The sequence below is a fragment of the Meles meles genome, chromosome 2, assembly GCF_922984935.1.
Source record: "Meles meles chromosome 2, mMelMel3.1 paternal haplotype, whole genome shotgun sequence".
Taxonomy (NCBI): domain Eukaryota; kingdom Metazoa; phylum Chordata; class Mammalia; order Carnivora; family Mustelidae; genus Meles; species Meles meles.
The window spans coordinates 15,611,529-15,638,594 of NC_060067.1; the positions used below are offsets into that span (position 1 = coordinate 15,611,529).

Genomic DNA, 27,066 nt, shown 5'->3' on the forward strand with positions numbered 1-27,066 from the left:
TTGAGTGAATAAATTATATATATATATACACATATATATATATATACACACACATACATACACACACATATATGCATATATATACACACACACCTATATAATGCTATGTAATATATTATCTATATGTGTGATATATTATCTATATACATTCTACATATATAAATTATATATAATTAATATATATGTAATTTAATCTCACCACATGTTTAATACTGTTCAGTTAGGGCTATACACTACTCACTATCACTGGCATCTTTTCTACCTTATATGTGCATTATAATATACATAATATATACATATTATATAATATACATTTTTGCTCTCTCTACACACACACACACACACACACACACACACACCCCATCCATTAGTGCGTGATGGTTTCTCCTAATCAAAGCTAAAAATTACACAAATAAAGATCATCTACATCAAGAAAAATATTAGTCAATACATATTTGTGTTGTCAAACCCAGAATCTATACAAGTCTCTCCAGACTGACAAAATGGATGTTGATTCAAATATTCGTATGTTTGAAATCCAGACACATTAAAAGAGCACAGATTTTTTTTTCTATTTGCATCAGAAAAGTCATTCAATAGGCACTGACAGATAGCAATGCACATCATAAGTATTTGTGACTTCTAATAAAATACTTGGGAGAGCTGGAAATGGAAGAAAATGTTTCTTTTTTATTAAACAATAACTGACATGCAGTATTATATTAGTTTCAGGTGCACAAGATAGTGAGTTAATATTTTTTATACATTACAAAATGATCACCATGATAGGTCGTTATCATCTGTCGCCATACGAAATGGTTGCCGTATTATTGATTCTATTCCCTATGCTGTACATTACATCTCTAGTTTATTTATTTTATAACTGTAAGTTGATACCTCTCAATCTCCTTCCCCTATTTCATCTGTCTCCCCCTCCCCCAGCTCTCTGGCAACAGGTAGTTTATTTTCAGTAACTGTGAGTCTGTTTCTGTTTTGTTAGTTTGTTTTGGTTTTTTTCGGCTCCACATATAAGTGAAATTACATAGTACTTGTCTTTCTCTGTAAGACTTATTTCACTTGGTATACTACCTATTGGATCTATCCATGTTGTCATAAGATTTACTTGTTTTTGTTTCTGTTTGTGGCTAAGTAATATCCCATTGTGTATATGTGTGGGTGGGTGAGTGTATGTATACAGGTATATACCATATATATCACATAAGTATATACAGCATCTTTTATTTCTATTCATCTATTGATGGATACTTTGGTTCCTTCCATGTCTTGGCTATTATAAATAACCTGCAATGAACATAGGGGTATATATACCCCTATGTGTTTCGTTCTTTTTGGGAAAGATACGCAGAAGAGGAATTGTTAGACGTTATAGTACTTTTATTTTTAATTTTTTGAGGAATCTCCACTTTGTTTTCAAGGCTCAAGGGTTCCCTTTTGTTCACATCCTTGTCAACACTTGTTATTTCTAGTCTTTGTGATAATACTCACTCTGACAGGTGTGAGGCAGTGTCTCATTGTGGTTTTGATTTGCATTTTTCTGGTGATTAGTGACACTGAGCATCTTTTCATATGCTGACTATCTATGTGTCCTCTTTGGAAAAATATTTACTCAGATCCTCTGCCCATTTCTTTTTTTTTTTAAGATCTTATTTATTTGAGAGAGAGAGACAATGAGAGAGAGCATAAGAGGGGAGAAGGTCAGAGGTAGAAGCAGACTCCTCATGGAGCAGGGAGCCTGATGCGGGACTTGATCCCAAGACTCCAGGATAATGACCTGAGACAAAGGCAGTTGCTTAACCAACTGAGCCACCCAGACGCCCCTCTGCCCATTTTTTAAATCAGGTGTTTTTTGTTATTGTCGTTGTTATTGAGTTGTATGAATTCTTTATATATTTTGGATATCAACCTCTTATAAGATACATGGTTTTCAAGTATCTTCTATCATTCAGTATGTTGCCTTTTCATTTTGTCAATGATTTCCTTTACTGTGTAAAGGTTAGTTTGATGCAGTCCTTTTTTTTTTTTTTTAGATTTTTGCTTCTGTTGCTTTTGCCAGAGACGTCATATCTAAAAAAAATATCACAAGAAGAGTGTCAAAGAGATTACTGCTTATATTTCTTCTAGGAGTTTTATGTTTCGAATCTTACATTCAAGCCTTTGATTTATTTTAAATTAATTTTTGTGTATAACATAATAGTCCAGTTTCATCCTTTCCCATGTGACAGTCCAATTTTCTGAACATTACTTATTGAAAAAACTGTTATTCTCCCATTGTATGTTCTTCCTTCATTTATCATAAATTAATTGGCCATATATCTGTGGGTTTACATCTGGACTTTCTGTTCTGTCCATTCCAAACATCTATGTGTCTGTTTTTCTTCCAGTGTCATACTGTTTTGATTACTATAGCCTAGAAGTATAGTTTGAGATCAAGTTGTATGATCCTCCGAGTTCTTTATTCTTTTTCAAGACTGCTTTGACTGTTTGGGTTTTTTGTGATTCTGTACACACTTTAGGATTATATGTTATAGTTATACAAACAATTTCATTAGTATTTTGGTAGGGTGTTGACTGAATTTGTAAATTGCTTTGGATGGTAAGGACCTTTAAAAAGTATTAATTCCTCCAGCCCATGAGCATAGCATATCTTTCCATTTATTTGTGTTGTCTTTAATTTCTTTCTTCAGTGTCAGTAGTTTTCAGAATACAAGTCTTTCTTTTTTTTTTTTTTTTAAGATTTTATTTATTTAACAGACAGAGATCACAAGTAGGCAGAGAGACAGGCAGAGACAGAGGAGGAAGCAGGCTCCCTGCTGAGCAGAGAGTCCGATGCGGGGCTCGATCCCAGGATCCTGGGATCATGACCTGAGCTGAAGGCAGAGGCAGAATACAAGTCTTTCACGTCTTTGGTTAAATTTATTCCTAGATATATGTCCTTTCTACTGTATTTGTAAATGTGATTGTCCTTTTAATTTCTATTTCTGTTAGTTCATTATTAGTGTATAGAAACACAACAGATTTCCATATATTAATTTTGTATCCTGCAACTTGACTAAAATAATTTATTAATGTTGGCAACTGTTTTGGTAGAGTCTTTAGCTATATATATATATATATATAATCGTGTTATCTGCAAATAATGATGCTTTTACTTTCTTCCAACTTGGATGCTTTTATTTCCTTTTCTTGCCTAATTGCTCTGGCTAGGACTTCTAATATTATATTGTGGGAGTGCACATTTTTTTCTTGTTCCTTAGAGAAAAAACTTTCAGATTAAGAAAATGTTTATTTTATCTGCTGTTATTTTCAAGAAATACTGCAAGTTTAATAATATATTTTTGAAAGCAACCCCCACTATATTTAATTGATGATTTTATTAATGACTATAGCACCCACATGATTAAAAAAATAAAGAGCCTAAATGTTGTGAAAATATGATTTTATGTATATATATCTATATACACACACACACATATATATAAAATCATGTTTACTGGCATAATAGGATATATGTTATGCAGTGCCAATAACTTTAGAAACATGGATGATATATAAGGTTATCAGGAATGTCTTTATTCTATAAGAAAAATAAGATAGTTCATTTATGTTTCTAAACTTCATAGAGAAAATGTACACTTACGATTCTATACGACTATAGTTTTAAGAAAATTCTCAGGATACTTGATTTATATTTGTAAAACACTTTATAATCTCTAGAACTTTTTATTATGTAAGGAAAGTAAAACCTGTTTTCAGGTTAAAAGAAAATTTAATTGTTAATGTAGTTCTTGTTAAATTGTTAATGTAGCAATTATGATACATTATATCTCATTGTAATTTCAGGGCTCTGTTAATCCTGCTACTCTTTATTTACACTATTTTGCAGCTCCCTCTCCAGTCACCAATGTGAAAAAGGGTAAGATTGCAAAAAACAGCATCTCTTTGTCTTGGCAAGAGCCAGATCGTCCAAATGGAATCATCCTAGAGTACGAAATCAAATATTTTGAAAAGGTAAGAGTAATAAGATAAAGAATGTCCTTTTATCTTCTTCTGCTTCTTTTTTTTTTCATTTTAGCAATTGAAATTATCCAATTTTTAGAAAAGCATGTTGCAATTTTATGTGTAAATCAATGACAATTGATTCTGCAGTCATGATTATGGAGGCTAGAAATGTATAGGGAGCACTCTGTTCTTCTGCTGTCAAATAGTTTATGCTGCTGGACTACTGCCATATAATCTAACATCAGCTTAACTAGGTTTCACAGCACTAAAAGATGAAGTCATAGAACATTTTGAAAGTGTTGTAACTACTTAAGTTCTTGAACTTCAGTCCCAACTGCCGTGTACCACAAGGAAAAATACAAATGGCTATAGCCATTAACCCTGCCTAATACCTATGCTCTTAAGGAGGTATGGGTAGATAAGATGTGAATATAAAGCATAATTTTAAAATCTATATAAAGAACCTGATACTGTATTATAAACTGCATTTTATTTTACTTTTTTAAAGATTTTATTTCTTTATTTGACACAGAGAAAGAGGTCACAAGTAGGCAGAGAGGCAGGCAGAGAGAGAGGGGGAAGCAGGCTCCCTGCTGAGAAGAGAGCCAGACGCGGGCTTCGATCCCAGGACCCTGAGATTGTGACCTGAGCCGAAGGCAGAGATTTAAACCACTGAGCCACCCAGGTGCCCTATAAACTGCATTTTAAAATGAGAAGACATAAAAGCAAAAATGTACGCCTCCCATTTCCTACATTTTCTTTATTTCTTCTTTCTTGAGTTGTCTCTTAGGTCTACTCTTGCATGTTTTGCCATAAAAGTCCTTGAGTTTTAAAGGCAGTAATTAGAGGTGCCTGGTTGGTGCCCCTAATTGGTTAAGCGACTGCCTTCAGCTCAGGTCATGATCTCAGGGTCCTGGGATTGAGTTCCACATCCGGCTCCCTGCTCAGTGGGGAGCTTGCTTCCCCTTCTACTCTCTGTGCTTGTGCTCTCTCTCTCTCTCTGACAAATAAATAAATAAAATCTTTAAAAAAAAAAAGGCATCAATTATTCATTTTTCTCTTTTCTGAATCCACAACCAAGTGAGCTATTGACAAGAAATAAGACAGATGGAAAATAAAGGTGAACTTAAATTTCTAAAGAGGAACTATAGTATATAGCTTGGGTCTTCCTATACTTCCCACCTCCATTTTACTTTGATTTTTATACAGTCTGGATCCGAATGGCATACACTACTTAGAACCCACGGCTTCTAATAAAGGAGATAAAGATAGATGAGTGCTCAAACCAGACTCTCAATAGTGGGTAGGAAACTGACTCAAGAGTATGATTCCTATGAAAGTAGGAGTAGAAAACATTACAAACATATGCAGAGAAGCAGATCTAGAAAGAAAAGGAAAAGACCCAGCCACATGTGCTCAATTGCTTTCCCTAAACTCATGGAGCCATCACTCTTTCTCTTAGAGTGAATAGTGAAGAGGATAGGAAGAAGTTAAAAACTTTGCAATCCCAGAGAAATTGTCCTTGCTGGCACATTGGAAAAGAAAGGGATAAATGGTTCTCCTTGTACTGATGCAAAAATACCAGGAAAAATACTTATATTCTATTAATGAAAGTTATTTAAAAATTCAACATTTTGTGTATATGCATAGATGAAAGAGTATAGGTAAATACATTGCTATACATTAAATAATGCATAGCATTACAGAGTTTTTTTCTAAAAAGTGTTTCTTTTATTCATTGATTTAACAATTACCTGTGTGAAGATAATGATAACAAAACAGTAGTGGGTGGGGCAGGGGGACAGTGGAAATGTCTACATATCCTTTCTAGGTTTTGAATGCCTGTGTTAAGTTCTTGTATTGATTTTATAAATAGGTAAATAAATAGCAGATGGTTACTTTTGAAGGGTTACTCAGTAATCCTTTTAGGAATGACTTGCTGGTCGCATTACAAATAACTATTGAATCATTAGGGAACATAAATGAAGATACTTCTATTTCATAAAGAAAAATGTATTATCAAATATATTATCCACCAAGAATGTCCTAATACAATACCTATGAGACAAAACCATGTTAGTATAGGAGCACCTGGCTGGCTCAGCCAGTGGGGCATGCAGCTCTTGGTCTTGGAATTATGAGTTCAAGACCCGTGCTGGGTGTAGAGAATACTTAAAAATAAAGTCTTAGGGGCGCCTGTGTGGCTCAGTGGGTTAAGCCTCTGCCTTCAGCTCAGGTCATGATCTCAGGGTCCTGGGATCGAACCCCACATCGGGCTCTCTGCTCAGCAGGGAGCCTGCTTCCCCCTCTCTCTCTGCCTGCCTCTCTGCCTACTTGTGATCTCTGTCAAATAAATAAATAAAATCTTTATAAAAAAAAGTCTTAAAAAAACAGATTATATTGGGATATGGTTTACAGTATTTATTATAAAAAATAAGACAAATCGAGTAAAATATTGTATCATTAATATTCCCTATTGATTCTCGTTTCTCTGGGAGTCGTACTCCAAACTGCATTTTAAATTCTAGAGCTCTACAACCTAAACACACCCTGTATCCAAAAACAATTTGTTAAATCAAGGTTTACATTCTTATTCATTGTTTTATAAATTTTATTACTGTATACTAATGAAAAACAAGATATATATACATATGTAATATAGACTGATTTTTTGTAAGTATTCTGAGTTTCAAATTTTTATTGTAATTGAAGTTGACTTCAAAAGAAGTTGAAATGTATAATGACATTTAAAAATAATGATGTTCCAGGGGTGCTGGCTGGCTTAGTCAGTGGAGCAGACAACTCTTGATCTTGGGGTTGTGAGTTTGAGCCCCAAATTGGGCATTGAGCCTACTTTAAAAAAATAAATTAAAAAAAGGGGGTATCTAAAAACTTTTGAATACTACTCACCAAAACTCTGTATTTGAATATATATTGTAGATGAAATGAAGTTCAAAAGCAAGAAGACTAAAATTTGATGTCTTCTTCTTTTTTTTTTTTTTTTTTTGGTATGGCTTTCTTCCCCTAAAGCAACTAGCTGGACCAAAGGACCAAATGTCTGGTTTCGTTGTTTCTAATGAAATTACCCTATTTTTTTCCCCTTATGAGTAATCTTTCATTGTTTTTACTGTTACCAGCATGTGCATGAGTCTCATATGCGTAATACTTAATAAAAGCAAGGATTTATAATTTTTTCTTTAAGTGAAACAGTTTTTCAACAAATGATAGGCAAAGTCCTTTTCTCTTAATATTCCTTCTAATGAATTTTAACCGTATTGTGGAATTATTTCCTTCATAGTTCAATTTTTTAAATTATACATATTTCATGAAAATCTGGTTTTATATTTAATATCTTACATTCAATGCTGTGTTATACATTCTATTATCTTTATAACTCATCCTAAGAAAAAATAACTTAGGAAATTATTTCTATATAGTCTCAGTAAATGAAAAGTAAGTTGTCCATTTTACATTCCTAGAAAGCAGCAAAACTTTTATATATTATTTGGGGGAAGTTATTAACTTCTCTTGGTCAGTGTTTTCCTTTTTATAGTGAAAATATTGCCTCCAAGAACTTTTTGCCAAGCAAAATTATTGATCACACCAATAAAAGATATGAAAGTTGTTTTTTTTTTTAAACTTTCGGGAAAAAAAAAGAAACAAGAAAAAGAAGAGGAAAAAGATAATGAGCTCTTATAGCATGTATTGAGGTGGGGGTCCTCATAGGTTTCCAGAGCTCATTTTGAACCTTCAGAGGAAACCGCCATTTTATTGGATGGCTCCTGGCCAGACACAGGTGGCAGAGCTTTCCAGGGCTTCTGCATTTGCCAGCTGGCATTACTGCCTGCCATTGCCCTGCTCTAATAGAGGTCATTGGACCTCTCTGCTCCTGCATGGTGATGGGCCCATTGCCATCTCTTAATTAAAGGCAGAGGCAAAGGGAAGCTGCCCCTTGGCAGGGTGTTTGCCAGCTGGCTCCTTCTGCTGAGGCCCTCCCCTCGCTGCATGTGAGCAGTGTTTGCTAAGCAGCTGGGGAATGTAGCTCATTTGCTCAGTGGGAGCATGAAGGCAGCAAAAGCCATTGCCCTGACCAGGATCTGGCAGCCTGGTGGTCGTGGGTGTTGAAGATGTATGTATAGGGTTTGTGATAAAAAGGAAATGATAATACGACTGTGACTGAAAAGAGTGGAACAGAAGCAAATTTTAGAAGATGATAATCTTAAGTAATTCAAAATGTGTATTTATGGTTTTCCATCCCTTAGTTGTATGCTTTGCTGAGTCCCTCTGTTACTATAGATTTCAATCGACCCAGATTCAAAATGTGTATTTATGGTTTTCCATCCCTTAGTTGTATGCTTTGCTGAGTCCCTCTGTTACTATAGATTTCAATCGACCCAGAAAGAATGCAAAATTAGAACTCAGATAAGAAGCCACTTAGACATACATGTTAGTATATAAATCAGAGTGTTGTGTGATTTTATGCAATTGATCATCCAATATTTCAAGGAGCAGCATGCCAGTTTCCTTGTAATGCCTCCCCCAATCTGGCAGAAGTGACAGCTTCTAATAATTTTATAAGACATATTAATTGTAACTTCAATAGTTAGGAGTTTACAACAAAATTTTAATTTTTTTTTCTTTTTATTACATTTACTTTAAATTTACCATCTTGCTACAGGACTCAAAGTCAAATTCACCTGGAACTGGTTATGTTGTGGAGATTTGCTGGGTGCTCCATATATCATCTCTGTCTCCACGTCTGTTGCTCACAATGCTCTTCGTAAATAATTTTATCCCATTGTAAAGAAGAAAAAACTGAGGTTAAGTTGTATATCCACATTTGCATACTTCCTTAGACAATAGCATGGCTTGAATTCCAAACCTGATATTCTGTGCTTTTTTTTTAAAAACAAACTAAAACCTTCTTACTTTACATTATAAATGTTAATATTTTATGTAAAAATCATAATTATATCAAATATACCAGAATCTTTAGTTTTGTCTAGATATTTAAATTAACTTCTCTTTAAACAAAATGCAGGTAATAACAAACATATATTTTATCATTTCTTGCTGAAATTACTTCTTCAGTCATAGCCAAAGTGAATAGTATAATCTTACTGAGAAAGTCTTGCATATTCAGTCTTAAGCTTGAGCAGCCACAGAACATCAGTAACTACAATAGTTTATAGAAGCTATTTACCTCCTTTAAAAGGAACACATCAAGAAATTGTCTGCTTTTTTTTACTGCTTTATTCCTAGCATATAGAAGGGGTCCATTAGAGTATATAGGAGAAAGTTAATAAATGTTTGTGAATGAAGAAAATGAAATTTCTTGGTAAAATTTTATACGATTTGATGACCTACTTTAAATCCTTACAAAACTCTAGTATTATTTCCTAAGCACTTTAAAGATTTGACACTTATATTATTAATCTGTGCATTAAAAAATTAAAAAAAAACAGTTTGCGTGGAGTGAATCAGAAAACTTATTTGCATTAGAAATTAGAACATACCTATTTAGATAGAAATTTGGATGAATTTAACCCTAAGTTAATCCTACATGTTTGACTTTATTACATGAGGAATGGTAAAACTGCTTTAAAAAAATGTCTGATAGGTTGTATATTTTAGATTGCATTGGTGATAGAATAGAATGTGATTAGCCATTGACTTTGATTTGTCAAAGTAGAAAAAATTTAAATAATAATAGGACAATTATACCATGTACTTTCTAGTTTAGTGTTTCACACGCATTACTTTTTTTCATTCTTATAACATGTCTATGAGGATATCCAGGCACCGATTTCTTTTTTTTTTTTTTTTTAAGATTTTATTTATTTATTTGACAGAGAGAGAGAGAGAGATCACAAGTAGGCAGAGAGTCAGGCAGAGAGAGGGGGGGAAGCAGACTCCCCACTGAGCAGAGAGCCCGATGCAGGGCTGGATCCCAGGACCCTGGGATCATGACCTGAGCTGAAGGCAGAGGCTTAACCCACTGGGCCACCCAGGTGCCCCCAGGCACCAATTTCTATCCCATCTTTACATATAAGATAAGGGAGGATAAAAGTAGAAGTTGACTTGCTATATTTTCGCATATGCTTTCTGTGTCCACACAAAGTCACAGCATGATATGCTGCTGTTGATTGTAAACTTCAAGGGAGAAGGAGCATGGTTTGCATTTACTTTACATTTTAATAGTATTATGAAGATTAAATAATGCTCATATTCCTTATTGGGATTCTTGAGAAATAATTGTTATATTCTTGTTTTCAGTTATTTTTCTCATTTCAGAAAAAAGTCCTTTACATGTTTTTCCCATTAGATCCTAAAACAAGCAAACAAACAAACAAAGAAACAAAAAACAAACAAAAAAACCCTCTCTACATGCTTCTATTAGTAAAGTCAAATTTTCTGAAATGATCTAGAAAATGATAGTTTACAGTCATCAATCAAGATACTGTAAATAAAGACCAATTCCTAAAAATGGAAAAAGATCTCTAACCATTACCTATCATTAATTCAACCTGTAATATCTATCAGAAATGTAGTAATTGTGGAAACACCTTAAGGAAAATACCAGGGTAGTTAAGAATTCGCACAGAAAAATACAAGGGAAGAGAAAGTTCAGAAGAGGGACTGTGTGTTTAGATCTTTGTAGGTTTAAGATTCAGTGTGTAAGTCTAAGATTCAATGTACTAACTCAGAGGTGGGGAGAAGTTATGTATGGTTAGTGTACACTTTGGTAGCAGTCGAAGTAGGAAGTTTCCAAGCTACCTTTACAGTGATTTTTTTTTTTACTCCATCTCCATTCACTACTCACCCAGCTCAAACACATAAATGTGAAAAAATGGAAAGTTTTTTAAAAATAAAAAATATATATTTCTTTAGTTTTTCTTTAGTAATCCTTGTTTAGACTTAATGAATTGAAATTAAAGTTCTCCAGCCAAATCCTCATTCCTTCTCTTAAGCCCTAAATGTAATTAGAAATTAAAAATCACCAAAGATATAAAGCTCAAGTCTTAAATCTGGCAATATATGAGATCTTGCTACCTTTCCCTATAAACAGGCAGCTTGTTAGATGTGTTCCAATAAATATTTATGAGAAAAATAAACACACAAATACAAATATTAAAACAGAGTCTATAAAAGAATTCATCTTCTTCAAATCATTTAAAAAGTTTACAAATTTATTTGTGCCAAAGACAAATATGGTGGATGACAAGGGAACATGTTACCCACCATTTCTGAGTTCTAGGAAATACTTTTAGCACCCCTGGGATGTAGAGATTTTTTTTTTTTCCCCAGAAGAGTATATTTGTACTAATAACAAGTATTAGTTTCTGATTTTCTGATTTATGATTCTAAGTTTTATCGTCATCAGTAATTCATATATTGACTTTTTATTGTATGTGCATGTGTAATCCAAGGACCAAGAAACCAGCTATACCATTATCAAATCTAAAGAGACAACTGTGACTGCAGAGGGCTTGAAACCAGCTTCAGTATATGTCTTCCAAATTCGAGCACGCACAGCAGCAGGCTACGGTGTCTTCAGTCGAAGATTTGAGTTTGAAACCATCCCAGTGTGTAAGTCATTTTAATTACTGTCAACTCATGTCTCTGTAATGGTTACCAGAAAAGAGTCAGTGGATCAATACGCTCCCTGGGCATTCTGTCAGTCTCCTGCTTCTGTCTCTCTCTCCCAGGCATGACCCCTTCGGGTAGGAAGCATCTGTCATGCTATTACGGTGGGTTAGTGGGTTAACACATCGGACCCTGCTCCTCATCACATTTAGTCTACTGGGAGATGAAACATCAGGAGATCCTTAAGAAATGTTTAAACCTGCTTGTAAAGACTTTCTTTCCACAGCTGCCATACTTTATTGAATTGTTGCCATTTACTTTTACTTCTTTCATTGAACAATGCTATCAGGCTTAGTCTTTCTGTGAAAATTCTACAGGGAGCATGCATAAGTATTAAATTTGGCAAGAAAATGGCAATCTCAGCAACCAATCTGATCATTTCGAAAAATCAAAATCTCTGGCAGAATCTCTAAGTGAAGGGTCTGGAAATATTTCTGGAAAACATTTCTTGTACCATTTTTTAAATAACATAGCATAAAACGTTTTTATCTTTAACATCAAACAAAATATTTAGATTACTTGTCCTAAAGCACACATTAAAAGCAAGATTAGAAGAAAACAGTAGCTTGCCTTTACTTATAGATGAAAAACTGACATTATTAATTCTTGGTTATGAAGAAAATGACATACAAGAGTAGTGTGAAAAGTCAAATGTGTGTGTGTATGTATCTTCATTTAGTGTATGACGGTTAAGAATACTGGCTTTAATGTGTCACCACTACTGAGAAAATTCTTCTTTTTTTTTTTAAGATTTTATTCATTTATTTGACAGAGATCACAAGTAGGCAGATGGAGGCAGGCAGAGAGAGAGGAAGGGAAGCAGGCTCCCCGCCGAGCAGAGAGCCCAATGTGGGGCTCGATCCCAGGACCCTGGGATCATGACCCGAGCCGAAAGCAGAGGCTTTAACCTACTGAGTCACCCAGGTGCCCCAAGAAAATTCTTTCTTATCATTCAGGAGTTTTAGGACAGAAAATTATCTGGAGATCCTTACCTTGAATGTACACTTTAAAAAGACTTTTCTAATTGGTTACTCAATTCATAATAATGATGCATCATGTCATTGGTTTGCTTAATTTTTAAAATTCATGAATTTTAATTTATACTGTATGTGGGTCATAAAATTGTTAAAAAGGGTTTTTCTTTTTCATCTGTATTATCTTATATATCATGCATATTGTCCTAAAACCGAATGCAAGCAGTAAGCATAGGAATATAAAATCTTTATTTTAGAAAGGTTATTTAACATGAGGATTTGGATGGAAAAATCTGACTGGTCTTTCTCTCTCAAGTTTTAGTTTATATTTTATAACTGCCTATTATCTGCTTTATTTTAACTTTGTATGCATATAAATAACATATTTAAATTTGGCCCCATATATCATCCCCTTTCTCAACAATAATGATAAAAATGTACCAGCAAATAAACCTACCACGAATGAAACCATTCAGCCAATCTAGTTAACTCTTTTTCTTTCCTGGTTTCTTTTAACATAAATTGTGTTGAAGCTTTGAGACTATCACTGAATTTTTCTTAACTCCTACTTACCAAGATTTACCAAACACCTTTGTGTTTCTTTTGTGATTTTTTTGTGATTTCTTTGTGATTTTCTCCAATCCATCACTTCTTTTCATCCAGTTCTTACCTATTTGATTCAAATCTGTATAACCCAATTGCTGGAATAATGCTCTTCTATTTTTCAAATGAAATTTTTACTTAGATAAGTGGAGTTTTATAGGTAATTTTAAGTAACAGTGCAGAGTGAACACTTGTACAGTTTCCTCAGTTCCCCTAATGGTAACATTTTGCAAAACTATAGCATAATATCACATTCAGGATCCTGACATTGATTTAACTCACCAATCTTACTCACATTTCCTTCTACTCCTTGTTGAGTGTGTGTATAGACATATGTGTGTATTAAGTTGGATACAACTTGGTCAGATGTATAGATTTGTATATGTACCATAATAGTCAAGATGCTGAATAGTGCCAACATAACAAAGATCCCTAAGGTTGCCCTTTTATAACTATACCAGCTGCCTGAGGGAATAGTTCCTGTGCCATAACTAATTACTGACAACTAATTTCTAAACATCTATTCAAAAAAAACGTGATATTTCAGAAATGTTCTATACATGGAATCATGAATTGACTTAATTCCCTGGAGATTCATCTAAAGTGTTATGTGTATCGAGTTCTTTCTTTCTTTTTTTTTTAATCAAGTGTCAGAATAACTTTTTTTTAAATTAACATATAATGTATTATTTGTTTCAGGGATACAGGTCTGTGAATCATCAATCTTACATAATTCACAGCACTCCCCATAGCACATACCCTCCCCAGTGTCCATCACCCTGCCACCCCATCAGTCCCATCTGCCTCCCCACTGACAACCCTCAGTTTGTTTCCTGAGATTAAGAGTCTCTTATGCTTTGTCTCCCTCTCTGGATTCATCTTGTTTCATTTTCCCCCTCTCTTTCCCTATCCTCTCTCTTGTTCTTAAATTCTTCATATTAATGAGATCATATGATAATTGTCTTTCTCTGATTGACTTATTTCACTTAGCATAATACTCTCTAGTTCCATCCATGTTGTTGCAAAAGGCAAGATTTCAGTTTTTTTTTTTTTTCTTTACAGATTTTGTTTATTTATTTGACAGAGAGAGACACAATGAGAGAGAGAACACAAATAGGGGGAACGGGAGAGGGAGAAGCAGGCTCCCTGCTGAGCAGAGAGCCCAATGCGGGGCTCGATCCCAGGACCCTGAGATCATGACATGAGCCGAAGGCAGATGCTTAACAACTGAGCCACCCAGGCCCCCAAGATTTCAGTTTTTTGATGGCTGCATAATATTCCGCACCACATCTTATTTATCCATTCTTCTGCTGGTGGATATCTAGGCTTTTCCTATAGTTTAGCTATTGTGGAATTACTGCTATAAACATTGGGGTGCATGTGCCCCTTTGAATTGCTGCATTTGTATCTTTAAGGGTAAACACCCAATAGTGCATTTGCTGGGTTGTAGGGTAGCTCTATTTTCAACTTTTTGAGGAACCTCCATACTGTTTACTAGAGGGGCTGTACCAGCTTGCATTCCCACCAAGAGTGAAGGGGGGGTCACCTTACTCAACATCCTCACCAAAACCTGTCGTTTCCTGACTTGTTAATTTTAGCCATTCTGATTTGTGTGAGGTGGTATCTTACTGTGGTTTTGATTTGTATTTTCCTTGATCAGATTATTTTAATAAAGAAAATTAATAGATAATTATAGCTGTGGTAGAAAGATCCCAAATTCTTAGCCTGGCATTCATAAACCCTTTAACCTGTCTTCGACAAATCTTTACAGCTTCATGATTAACTATTTAAACATAGAGCTAAAATGTAGAGAATAGCTATGTAATATGGGTTTGTAACCAGGAGTATAAGAAACAAAATAAGGTAATCAATTTGATTTCTTAGTGTATGCTACCTTAAAGTTTCCAGGGATAATGTAAGTATATAATGCATTGAAAAAAAGGAACATTGTTTACTAAAGAATATTAATGTTTATAACAAATATCCTTTTAGTAGTGGTGTGTTGTGTTGCCCCAAATTTGCTTTTAAGCATTTTGAAAATATTCCTCAGTAATTCTTCAGAAACTACATGACATATAAAAAAAAATAGGAAATGTGAGTGACTAGAGGTTTATATCTTTAAAGATTAAAAAAACCTTAATGATGTATTAAAACAATAATCCTCTGTTATCCCGGGTTTATAATTTTTTTCCCTGGAGAAGTATGAAGGTTTTGACAGTACCTTATTAATTCTATATATTTTCGAGTTAGCTGATATATTGGGAATATTATTGATGCTGTCAGGGCAAACAAAGAAACAAATAGTACAAAATCTTAATGAATTATACTTAATAGAAATAGCTCACAAAGAATTAGTACATTTGAAATAGTAAAATAATTAAAGCTCATCAAGGAAATTAGAAAATGCTGAAATTTTTTACAAAAATGAAAATGTGTTATTTAAATTCTTTCTCATAGGCCCTTGATTTAATTGTCTATTATACCAAAAGATCTGATTTAAGTGAACAGTAGATTAAAAATATGTAAATATTAATGATTGTGATTTGGCATTACTAAAACATATTTTCATAAAATGTATTAATTTAAGCGTTTGAAAATTTTTGGTATGTCACTAAAATTTACTTTATTGCAAGATGTTAACCCGTACTATGCATGTTTTAACATATTGTTAAATTAGAATAGGTCTTGTCAATTATTGAAAATGAAGCATTTGGGGCACCTGGGTGGCTCAGTGGGTTAAAGCCTCTGCCTTCAGCTCAGGTCATGATCCTAGGGTCCTGGGATGGAGCCCTGCATGGGGCTCTTTGCTCAGCACGGAGCCTGCTCCCCCTCCCCCTCTCTGCCTGCCTCTCTGCTTACCTGTGATCTCCGTCTTTCAAATAAATAAATAAAATTTTTAAAAAATGAAGCATTTGACAGTATGAGGCATCCATATTTTCCCTCAAAGTTAATATTTGTTTAGTCTGAAATTGTCCCATTTTTAAACCTACCTCTGATTAATCATGCCCCCTCCCTCCAAAACTAAACCTCAGAGTGCCAGAATGGCACATTGAGACAGGAAAGATTTGTTAGAATTTTGTTAGAAGAGTTTAGAATGCTAGATGGAGAGTTTGGGAATTTTCTTTTCATAGATAGTAAATGCTTATTAACTTTTTGGTCAGGGAAACATGATCAAAGTGATATTTTTGGACATTTATGTGACTCCTCACATAGAAGGCAAAGGGGACACTTAAAAACCAATGAACCATATGCGAGCAGATTTGAATCAAATAGGTGACTATTAGATGAAAAAATATAATATAATTCATGGGGAAAAACAAAAGAACAGAGAATAAACAGTGTTTATTAATTAATAGGCAAGTAGAAGTTAAGAAATATTCAGTGATAGTTAAAAGAAACCAGAAGAAAAGATATCAGATTAGTCTGGTTCATGGTTTGATTTATGGTATGTTTATTTATTGATGTGTTTTTGTTAATATCCTTGGGGTTGGATATGGTATAAGGGCTGATTTTAAATATGTTGTTTTTATATGAAAATACAATCCAAATAAAAAGAAAGCAGTCCTTTTTTTTTCTTTTTTTTTTAAAGAGTCAAACTTTGAAGAGAAATAAGAGTTAGGAATATAAATTTGGAACTCATCAGCTTACAGTTAACTGATGCCATATGCAAAGAAGTATCCATGAGAGGTAGGGAGAGAAGAAAGAAGGAAAGGAGAGAGACAGAGTGAAGAACGGGGGTGGGGGGCGATAGTGTGGAGGATTAAGGGCCAGCATTCATCAGAAATTGTTCATGAGTAAGACACGGGGAGAGAATGTGAAGCCAGCAGAACTGACAAAGCAGGACTTCAGAGTGGGGAAAAAGAGAAAACAACTCATCCGATGTCATAGAAAGCAAGAGGAGCAGAGTCTCAAGGTCGAAGTTTATGTTCAACAAGGTCAAATGCCCTATAATGCATGGTGAGGCCAATGGAAAAGTACTTATTGCATGCAGCCAGAACATCACACATAGAACTCAAAGACAGAAGAAGAGAAGTTTCAGAGAGGATTTACATTGGTCATCAGAAAATGAGGCTGGTTCTAGATAACTTAGGCAAGATGCTGACAAATAGGAAAGAATAAGAGTGATAAACAAAGCAGGATCAGATAATAATATGTAGAAATATTATCTACTATTTGTTTAAGGCTGACAATAATTGAAGCACTATGCTAAATATTATCTCTAAACAGAATTATAATGATCCAGGAAAATTATCCCTATTTGGAGATTAATGAAATGAGACTTGATAAGGATAAGTACTTTGCTTTGGCCTACTAAATGTTGACCCTGTTTTCAAATTTAAGTTGAACCAACATCAGTAAGTTTAGTTGTAAGGATCTGTGTCCCCTGAGGAGAATTATGTGTTCAGGCTTGTAGATAGCAGAGAAGTCGCCTGTAAGGGAATGAAAAACTTTCCTGGAGGGAGATGGTTGAAGGTACCAGATCTTAGAAGAGAGAAAGAATTCTAACCTTGGAGTTAGGTAAAGAAAAGGAAAACAGTTTTATTTAACCATGGAATTCAGACTTCATCACTCTTTATTATCTGTAAAGTTTAACATTTCTGAAACACGAAATGTGGTAATGAGTTAGTTTTTTGAGAAAATGAGGAGGACTCATTATGGGGATGATTTTGTCAGGAAATTAGTAAGAGAGAATGAAAATAATTGGAACGGCAGTTAGAGCCCAATAAAAATAATGTCATGTATATAGACCAAGTCTGTATGATTTTCTCTAGGAACATTCCCCTTATCAAAAAGAAAATTAAAGAACTGAGAAAAAGCAATGGTATAAATAATCTGAGTTTAGGGATTATAAAAGCAAATCTTGGGGCGCCTGGGTGGCTCAGTGGTTAAGCCTCTGCCTTCGGCTCCGGTCATGGTCTCAGGGTCCTGGGATCGAGCCCCGCATCGGGCTCTCTGCTCAGTGGGGAGCCTGTTTCTCCCTCTCTCTCTCTGCCTGCCTCTCTGCCTACTTGTGATCTCTCTCTGTCAAATAAATAAAAATAAAATCTAAAAAAAAAAATGTAAAAGCAAATCTTGGGTCTAGGCTCTTTGCAATCGTGGAGTAGTTTGCCCTATCCCAATTCTATCCCTCACTGGCTGAATTCCACAGACTTCAACATCAGATAATAGGTGAGGAAAATCAAGATAAAGAACCACTGAACCATTCTATTATCCAAGAAAAGGGAGGGTAAGAACATAGATTTAGATTATCAATAACAGTCTTTCTCATACATGAACAAGCTATTGTTGATATTGGGTTTGAAGATTGGTCTGAAAGGGTTAAAAGTGTAGCTCAAGTGAAAGAAGTGTCAGAGAGTCAGTCAATTTTGTTTTGAAAGAATCAAGGGAGAGGTGACAGTCATCGAAAGGGAAGTGTTTGGGGCACCTGGATGGCTCAGTGGGTTAAAGCCTCTGCCTTCTGCTCAGGTCATGATCCCAGGGTCCTGGGATGGAGCCCTGCATGGGGCTCTCTGCTCGGCAGGGAGCCTGCCTTCCCCTCTCTCTGTGCCTGCCTCTCTGCCTACTTGTGATTTCTTTCTGTCAAATAAATAAAATCTTTAAAAAAGCGGGGGGCAGTGTTTGGATGTCCAAAACTATTAATGGGGTCAAGATCTGGTAAGGGGTTATAAGAAACAAAACATGGAAAGTATAGTTGTTATTACTTTTTTTTTTCCATTTTATTTATTTTTTCAGCGTAACAGTATTCATTCTTTTTGCACAACAGTTGTTATTACTTTTGATGACTTAAAATTTGTTAGGAAGACGAGCTAATGCCACTCTGAATTTATCAAAATGATTATTGTTAAGTGATAGTATAATATGTATCTTACTGAACAGTTTGTGAGAACATTAGTGAAATTTATTTTGCTCTATAGGTTTCTTGGTTTAATAATGCATAATAAATATATCTGTGCTTATTGAGGTACATCTATCTACTCACGTGCATATTCCTCCTATTATGGTAATCGTACTGTTAAAATGTAGAATATTTCATTGGAAGCCGTGTATTTAAAAAGAGATGTAAACGAATCTACTTTTACTGCAGACTTCTCAAAGTTCTAAATGCATGCCTTGATCTTTTGAAAAGTAGTCCTACACGTGAAATATACTCACTGACTAGATTCTGCTTGAAACAGTTTTTAGACTTCTATTGGGAATAGTAATATTATATTAACTTCACTGAAGTCATAGCCAGAACATTTTGGAGTTCAACCTGTGTCTATGTGGAAAAAACCAAAACAAAACGAAACAAAAAATCCTGTCTGGGGTATCAAGATTTTTTTTCTGGAGAACAGACACATGTGAACTCTAAAATGTCAAAACTCATACACTTAGCAGCTCTTATTCAGATGAAGGTGTTTGATGTCAAGGACTAAGTTTCATTTTATCTTGCAAACCCAAGATCCCTCTATAAATACTATGCGAACAATTACATTCATTTTTTATGATGACAAGGAAATAATCAGCGACTTAGCGATTCTTTCAAATTTCCATTTGGAGAGTAAATATTTTCTCCTAAAGATGTCTTTTCAATTACACACCATTGAGCAGAGATATGAGGGGGAAATCTTGGCCAAGTGTGGGGTTATTGCTTAAACCACACATCGATTAGCGACTATTAAGCAGCTCTTATTCGAATGCATATGATCTCTTTAACCACGGGCTCTGTTTCCTGTGTTTCCTATCAGCAGTTGCAGCATCCAGCGATCAAAGCCAGATTCCTATCATTGCTGTGTCTGTGACAGTGGGAGTCATTTTGTTGGCAGTGGTTATCGGCTTCCTCCTCAGTGGAAGGTAAGAGAGGAAGCTGTGATTTTGAACTTTTGCACCTGATCTCTTCTTTACCTTGATCTGACCATTTGCCTGTTAAGCACATCCCAAAACCAATCAGGCAAGCAATGTATCTGTGGATAACCTCAACGTATCATGTCTTTTTAAGCTTGACCTTGTCCATGTAAAATGCTAACTTTTAAACACAGAATCTCTCTTTTTCAGGTATACTCTCTTCGCAAGGGTTAATTATTAAGTTAATTATTAACTTATTACAAATTCTGCTTTTAACCATATTTTTTCTGACATAGTTTTTTAAATGTGATTTTTTTTTTCTCAAAATTGTTTCTCAAAATTATTTATGGTTGTCTGCTTCGATTTTAGTGTTTGGGAAGGCCTGTGCCTATACCTGGTAGACTCAGAGGAGTAAGACTAATAATTCTACTTAGCCAGCATTCTATCCTAACAGAGTGATGGATGACAACCAGACGCTCTGGCAAACCAACATTCTGAGAAATAACCAATCCTTTCTGATGACTGCTTTTCTTTTCAGCTTCTGAAGATTTCAATCTGAATACATCAATCATAGCGTATACTGATTTAAAGTGAATTGTACTGAATGTCGTAACAATAGACTTATTAACATGTGTGTTACATATCTACATTTTTCATTTTGAACAAAAATAAGAGGTAGAGACCCAACAGCAGTGTACATAGAAAGTATTTCCTGATATTGTGCTGAGCATTATCAACCTTCTGAGAAATATTTTAAAAATAACAATAAGTAAATAAATCAAAACACGACTGTGCTCTATTCCTACAACAAATGTATTTCCATTTTTTAATCCAGGCCGTTGTCAGAAGGGCTATTTAGTAATGAGAGCTGTCTATCTGAAACTGTTTTGGTGTTAGACTATTACAGAGAACTTGATGAAAGTCTTCATGGAAATATTTAAACTTGCATAAATATATGAAATTGTAGTGTAAGGCCCCCCCAAAAAAGCCAGAAAATCAATATTCATATTGATTTTGTTCCTGTTCTACTTATTTACTTTTGACTCTTCAGCACATATTCAACTCATAAATATACAGAATTGGGCACTTTTCAATATACTGCATATTGTATTCTAAAAAGATTTATGGCTATATTCTTAAATTACAGTAATTTATTTTCATAAAACATTGTTGAAAATATTCCTTTGAACATCCTTTCTTTTTGTATCTGAAAATTCCTTTTCTTCTAGTTCCTGCTTATTTAAGAATGTTCAAAATTTTCTGAAGAGTGTATCTAGATATCCACCCCTTTTAATGTTAGACCAGCAGTGATGTATTTTTAGAATTTTTAAGTAGGAAGCAGTTTGTGATCTTGTGAGGACAACTGGCCCTATTTGACTAGAAGGCTGGTTACCTGGTGCCCTACAGTTCTTTTCTTTCTGAAGTCACCTGGGAAGAATACTCTGATTATGTATGTCCCTGTTTCCTGAAAGAAAAAAATTTTGTCTTAAAAACTTTGCTCAGATTTTGATTAAATAAGATAATTAGGTTGAGTGCATCGTAACTATCAAGAAAACTGACACATGATATGAGTCTTTTCTACCTCAAAAGGATTGATAACTATGATACAGTTTCAGAGATGGTTTGTAATACCATTTCTTTACTTCTGAGTTGGCTTCTTCCTTTCCAATAAATCCAGAACTGTTAGTTATAGTTGGGGGATGGAGATCATAAGAAGATACTGTATTTCTTAGGTCCACACTTGAAGGAAGTGAATAAAACTGAAGGAAATATCTGAGATCTAGAATCTAATAAGTTTATGTATTTAAGGTTTTCTTAAGGAATCAGTCAAATATGGAATGTATTTTATTATATACTTAGCCACACTATATTTATTTAATCTACATAATGTTAATGTGAATTTACTGATGACATTCAGCTATGGATTCTTGCTTACTTGTATGTGAATCAGCCCTTGTTCTCAAAAATTTCTCTTCCCCAGTATATACACAGAATTAACTTAAAAACAATTCACTTTGTTGCATCTGTAGCATTAGACAGAGTGTTTGAGAGAAGGTTCAACTTTACCTATTAAAAGTTACCTATTACTTGGTAACTGAAGGGTAGTAATGCTTTAGCAGGTGTGTGTGCACACATGTGCACCACATGAATTCTATAGGTACCTGGATTTGCTGTATAAGAATAATTAAATCTTAGTATAATTTCTCAGTAATACTAGAATCACATCTACACTCAAAGGTCAAAGGTAGACCCAAAGCTTAAGTTTCAGCATAACTAAATCTGAGACTTGCTAAGATAAATTTTTGAATGTATTGTGTTGTAGAAGTATATTACTTTTTAAAAATAGCAATAACTTATTAATTTGTACATTATTTATATTAAAATTTTTCTCAATTTAATTTCATAACACATCTTACTATGCAAAGACTAGGAATTTTCAATTTAAGGAGAAACAAATCTTAACCCCCAAAATCTGAGACTTATATTTTTTTACCAGCATATTTTTTGCATGAAATTTTCATTACTTCATTTTGTTGAATGCACATTCTTGAATTTCAGGGAGTGTTTGTCTTATAAGAAAAACGTCTCTGGCCATCTTATTTTATTTTCCATGGATAAGTTATTTTATGTTGTTTTATATAAATATACTTACTCAAAAGCTAAATGAAATCATTCTTGAAGGTCTTTTCCTATCTGGTTCAAGATAATGAGCTTTGAAAATTTGTCTGGACTAAGGAAAGTGTGCCTATCTCGTAGTACTTACAGTTCCAGAATTAAGTCAGTAAAGATTTATCAAATAAGGTAAAAATTAAATGAAGAAATGTAGCCCAAAACCTAGCAGTATTTAGGAAATTATTTATAAGTACTGACAAGTTATTGAAAAAGGTCTGCTCTAGGATTGATCTGAAGACAGGGAATTATATTTGTTTCATCCTCCTTTCTTTGCCAAAATATAACTGATAAACACACACACACAAATATAATGAAATTTAAACTATCCTCTCACCCTAAACTATTGTTACTTTTTAATTTCTTGAGTTTATAAAAAATCAGATATTTGCTCCGAGGTAAAATGTATTTTAATTACAAATAATTTGACTCAGCAGTGATACAGATAATTTCTATATGTTGCAAAAATATTAATATTACTTTGAATGTAATATTTTTTGGCAATTTATACCATTTGGACTCAGAGAAAAATGTCTTGAAGATACATTTTCACTGATAATTGGTATTTTTTGTTCACACCAAGTAAAAAAAAAACTGAGGATTATAACATATTGAATACTATGGGGCTAATTTATCTCAAAGAAAAAAATAAACTTTTTGTTCTAAAATAAATGAAAGATAAATAAATCAAATATAGAGACTCTATAATCTTTTTAGGCTAAAAGTGATTATACAGAACCTCTTGGAGTCTTCCTATCTAGATACAGTTAAAAATAATGTAAACAGATATCCATCCTAAAGGAAAAAGTTCCATTTAAAAAATAGAAAGAATTGTAACATCTTAGGATGCTGTCAATCTTAGAATTTGTGTGATCTTTGTGCTTAGAGTTGCTAAATATTCCATAGAACATTTTCTGCAGAGTTTAGATTCTTCTTTTCTTTCTTTGCCATTAATTTTAAAATGTTTTTTTATTGGATTACAAAACAGCTGACATTCCTCAGTAAACTATGAACCAATTACCCTAGGATGAATATAAGTTAACTTCCTGATATGCACAGCATGTTGTAATTGTTGTTTAATTTTTCCCTTTTATCAGTAATGACAGTGCACATTGATCTTTCTTATTATATACTGATTTTATGTTTTTTCTCCTTATAGATACTACTTTATAGATGTGAATTCTTTAATGAACTTTAAAAAAAAAGATTTTATTTATTTATTTGAGAGAGAGATAGAATGAGAGAGAAAGAGAGCATGAGTTGGGGAGGGTCAGAGGGAGAAGCAGACTCCCTTCTAAGCAGGGAGCCCAATATGGGAATGGATCCTGGGACTCCAGGATCATGACCTGAGCCGAAGGCAGTTGCTTAACCAACTGAGCCATCCAGGTGCCCATGAACTAACTTTTCATTAATGTTGTCATCTTCACACTGCCAGTTACATGTCTGAGAAAATCTTTAATAATGAATGTTCTTCCCCTTTTCCTTTCCTTTGAAGGTGATCATCGATTACTCTAAGTTACTTTTTTTTCTGTCTCCATTTCAAAGTTGTGCCTAATTCTTGTTTACTGGCTACTTCTTATCCTGATATAAAGCTTAAATTAACAAGATTTAATGGTACAGAAAATTTAAAGGAAAACATCTTTCAGGGTAGAGAAACCTTCTCTGAACCTTGGTCAATATAGACATCCTGGTATTAAACAATATTTTTTAATGCTTTGTTTCTGATCCATGAATGTATTATATGCTCATGAATTTATTTTTTAAGAAAATCTTGAGTTTTCTTTTTTATTTCAATCAGTTCCACAGGTATGCTGAGAGATTAAAGACACACACATTATACACATACACTGACATGTTTGCACACATTCTTGCAAATAAGTACAAAGAAGTTGAAGCTGTTCACCAGTTTTAAAAATAGAAACAAAACAACAACAACAACAACAAAAACCCTATGAGGTAGAAGAAGATGTGGAAGAATTTCCTCACGCTGCTTAGTCTTTGATGTGATTTTAAGGCTATTCATTCGTGACTTTAATATTATAATTCTCCTGTAATGATACATTTAGTCTCTGGGGTGACTTAATGCCTGGAAAAAGGATTATTTTCTGGTCAAAAATCTTACCTTGTTTGTCCTATTCATGTTCACATCCTCTGGCTGGATATATAACTGCAAATCCCATTTCCCTCTTTGTTAATGAAACAATGGAAACTCAATTCACTTCAAATGTCCCATAGTTTCTCAGCTGAAAATTTTTCATGGAGAGTGTACTTGAAGGCTAACCTATCAAAATTTAGATACTGAGACCATGTTAGAAATTTAAAGGAAGAAAAGTAGATTTATGTAAAATGCTGCTTTAGGTTTTTTATTGCTTAAAAATAATATTAAAATTTAACCTTTTGTAAATTTTATTCAAATCTCTAAATGGCAACAAGTTATAACTGCCATATTCTTTAAATAATCTGCTTATTGAACATCTGTAGCACATCAAACACCAAGATAAGTCCTAGGCATGTGAAACAAGAAAGTAATGCCCTTTTCTCAAGGTGTTTCCACTTAAATTTAGTAGTCAGATCAATGGGCAGAGTTTCATAAACAGAATAGCACCAACTACAGGTAAAGATGAGGGTTTAAACTGAGATCCCTCCTTCATGGTAACTTCTTTTCTTTGGACCACAATGATAGTCTGATGGATTAATTGAAGAAAAATTTAAGTTCTTATTACATGCCTGCTATAGTTCTTATGTTAGGAAAAGCAATAGTCTGATGGAAAAGCACACTGGGCTTAGAAACTTTCCTTCAAGCTTATTTGAAGCCAAATAGAATAATTATGCAGGAATTTTGAATGTAATTATTTAATTCAGACAAGTGCCAGAGTTCTGCTTACTTTTGATATCAAAGTATAATAGCTTCCTAAGTGAATGGTTTTTAAAGGGTATAAAGTATTTTAAAACCTTCAGAGAAGCCTCTTTGCCTAATGGGAGTAACATGAGAATAATGTTCGTAATAAGTACAATATGATCCAGCATGAATTACATACTGCCTACTAGGTATTGTTCCAAGGGTTTTATATGTAATATTTTACAACACTGTCTTAGTATTCGTTCCTATCTTCAATGTATGCTGGATAAAATTATCTTCTTGGAGTTTTTTAATCATTGTAAAAATAGTTTAGGCTTGAGGCTTTTGCACTGGCTCTTCTTGGTTCCTAAAACTCCTTGCCCCAGAGAAGCACACAGCTTTCTCCTGCTTTCAGATCCTTGCAAAATCCCATCCTCTCAGCCGGGCTTACTAAAATGATGGCCCATGATTCCCTCCACTGCATATCAGTTTCTCTTACCTTGATTTGGCTCTGCATAACAACTGTAATTATATACTAAGTATATATTTCTCCCATCAGTTTTTTGTCTGTAGATCCAAGACAGCAAGAATTCTTACCTGTGCATTATTTCTTCCCTTCTGAGACACTATCTAGAACACAAATTACTGTATACAGTTAGTGAGAGTCAGGGGTTTACATCCTGCTCTGACTTTCGGGTCCTTACTCTTCACTATATAACTTCCCCATGACATATAAGCATTCAACTGTATGATTTTGGTGAAAATCTGAACTCTTGTGTACGAAGTCCCTGCCCAAAATAATACTGCCCAAAATAGTTGTATTAATTAATATTACTTAAAACCTTTCCAAAGTGGTCAGTGATGTAAATAAAATAACTCCTAGAAATTAATGTCAGTGATAACTTACCCTAAAGTAAATAAAAAATACATTAGATTTTAGTGTATTGTCCCTCAGTCTATCATTGGAAAATTGTACCAGATAAATTATTTGTTCTAGAATCACATATATTAAATATCACCAACTTCATGACCATTCTTGATTTTGTAATAGCTAGTTAATTTCACCTCTGTGTTTCCTCAAAACGTTTTGTTCGGTTGAAGTAGTTTTAGTTCATCACTTTTTATATGTCTCTCCTGAAAGATATGTGCTCATCTTGAGTGCACAGATGATAGTGTAGGTTCTCAGTAAATGTCCAGTTATCTTATCACTGGAAGAATGAAGCTGGCATTCGGGACTCTTGAAAATACTCTACAAAGTATCCTTCCGGCATTACTTCTTTGTGTTTTTGACCTGGACTCCTTTGGTTGCTTGGGACAGAAGCCAAATTCAAAGGGGCTTATTCTAATAGAGAATTATAGATCACATCGATGAAAAGTTTCAGAGATTTAAAAAAAAAAATCCTAAGTACAGACACTTACTGAGCTGAGGCTAAAACAGTGTCTGATGGGCAATTGGAGGCACATGATTTGAAGAGTACTGTGGCACAA

At 34.0% G+C, this 27,066-nt stretch overlaps 1 protein-coding gene across 5 annotated transcripts in view; it reads left to right on the plus strand.

Moving 5' to 3' along the window:
• The window catches only part of EPHA5 (EPH receptor A5), a 358,479-nt gene that overhangs the window by 254,360 nt on the left and 77,053 nt on the right, over positions 1–27,066 (plus strand). For 3 of the 5 annotated variants that reach the window (XM_045997834.1, XM_045997836.1, XM_045997838.1), the window contains 3 exons: positions 3,905–4,029; positions 11,451–11,610; positions 19,973–20,078. In XM_045997834.1, the coding sequence (XP_045853790.1) occupies positions 3,905–4,029; positions 11,451–11,610; positions 19,973–20,078 (391 nt within the window). The remainder of the gene's footprint in view (positions 1–3,904; positions 4,030–11,450; positions 11,611–19,972; positions 20,079–27,066) is intronic. The other 2 variants (XM_045997835.1, XM_045997837.1) reach the window with 1 other exon arrangement.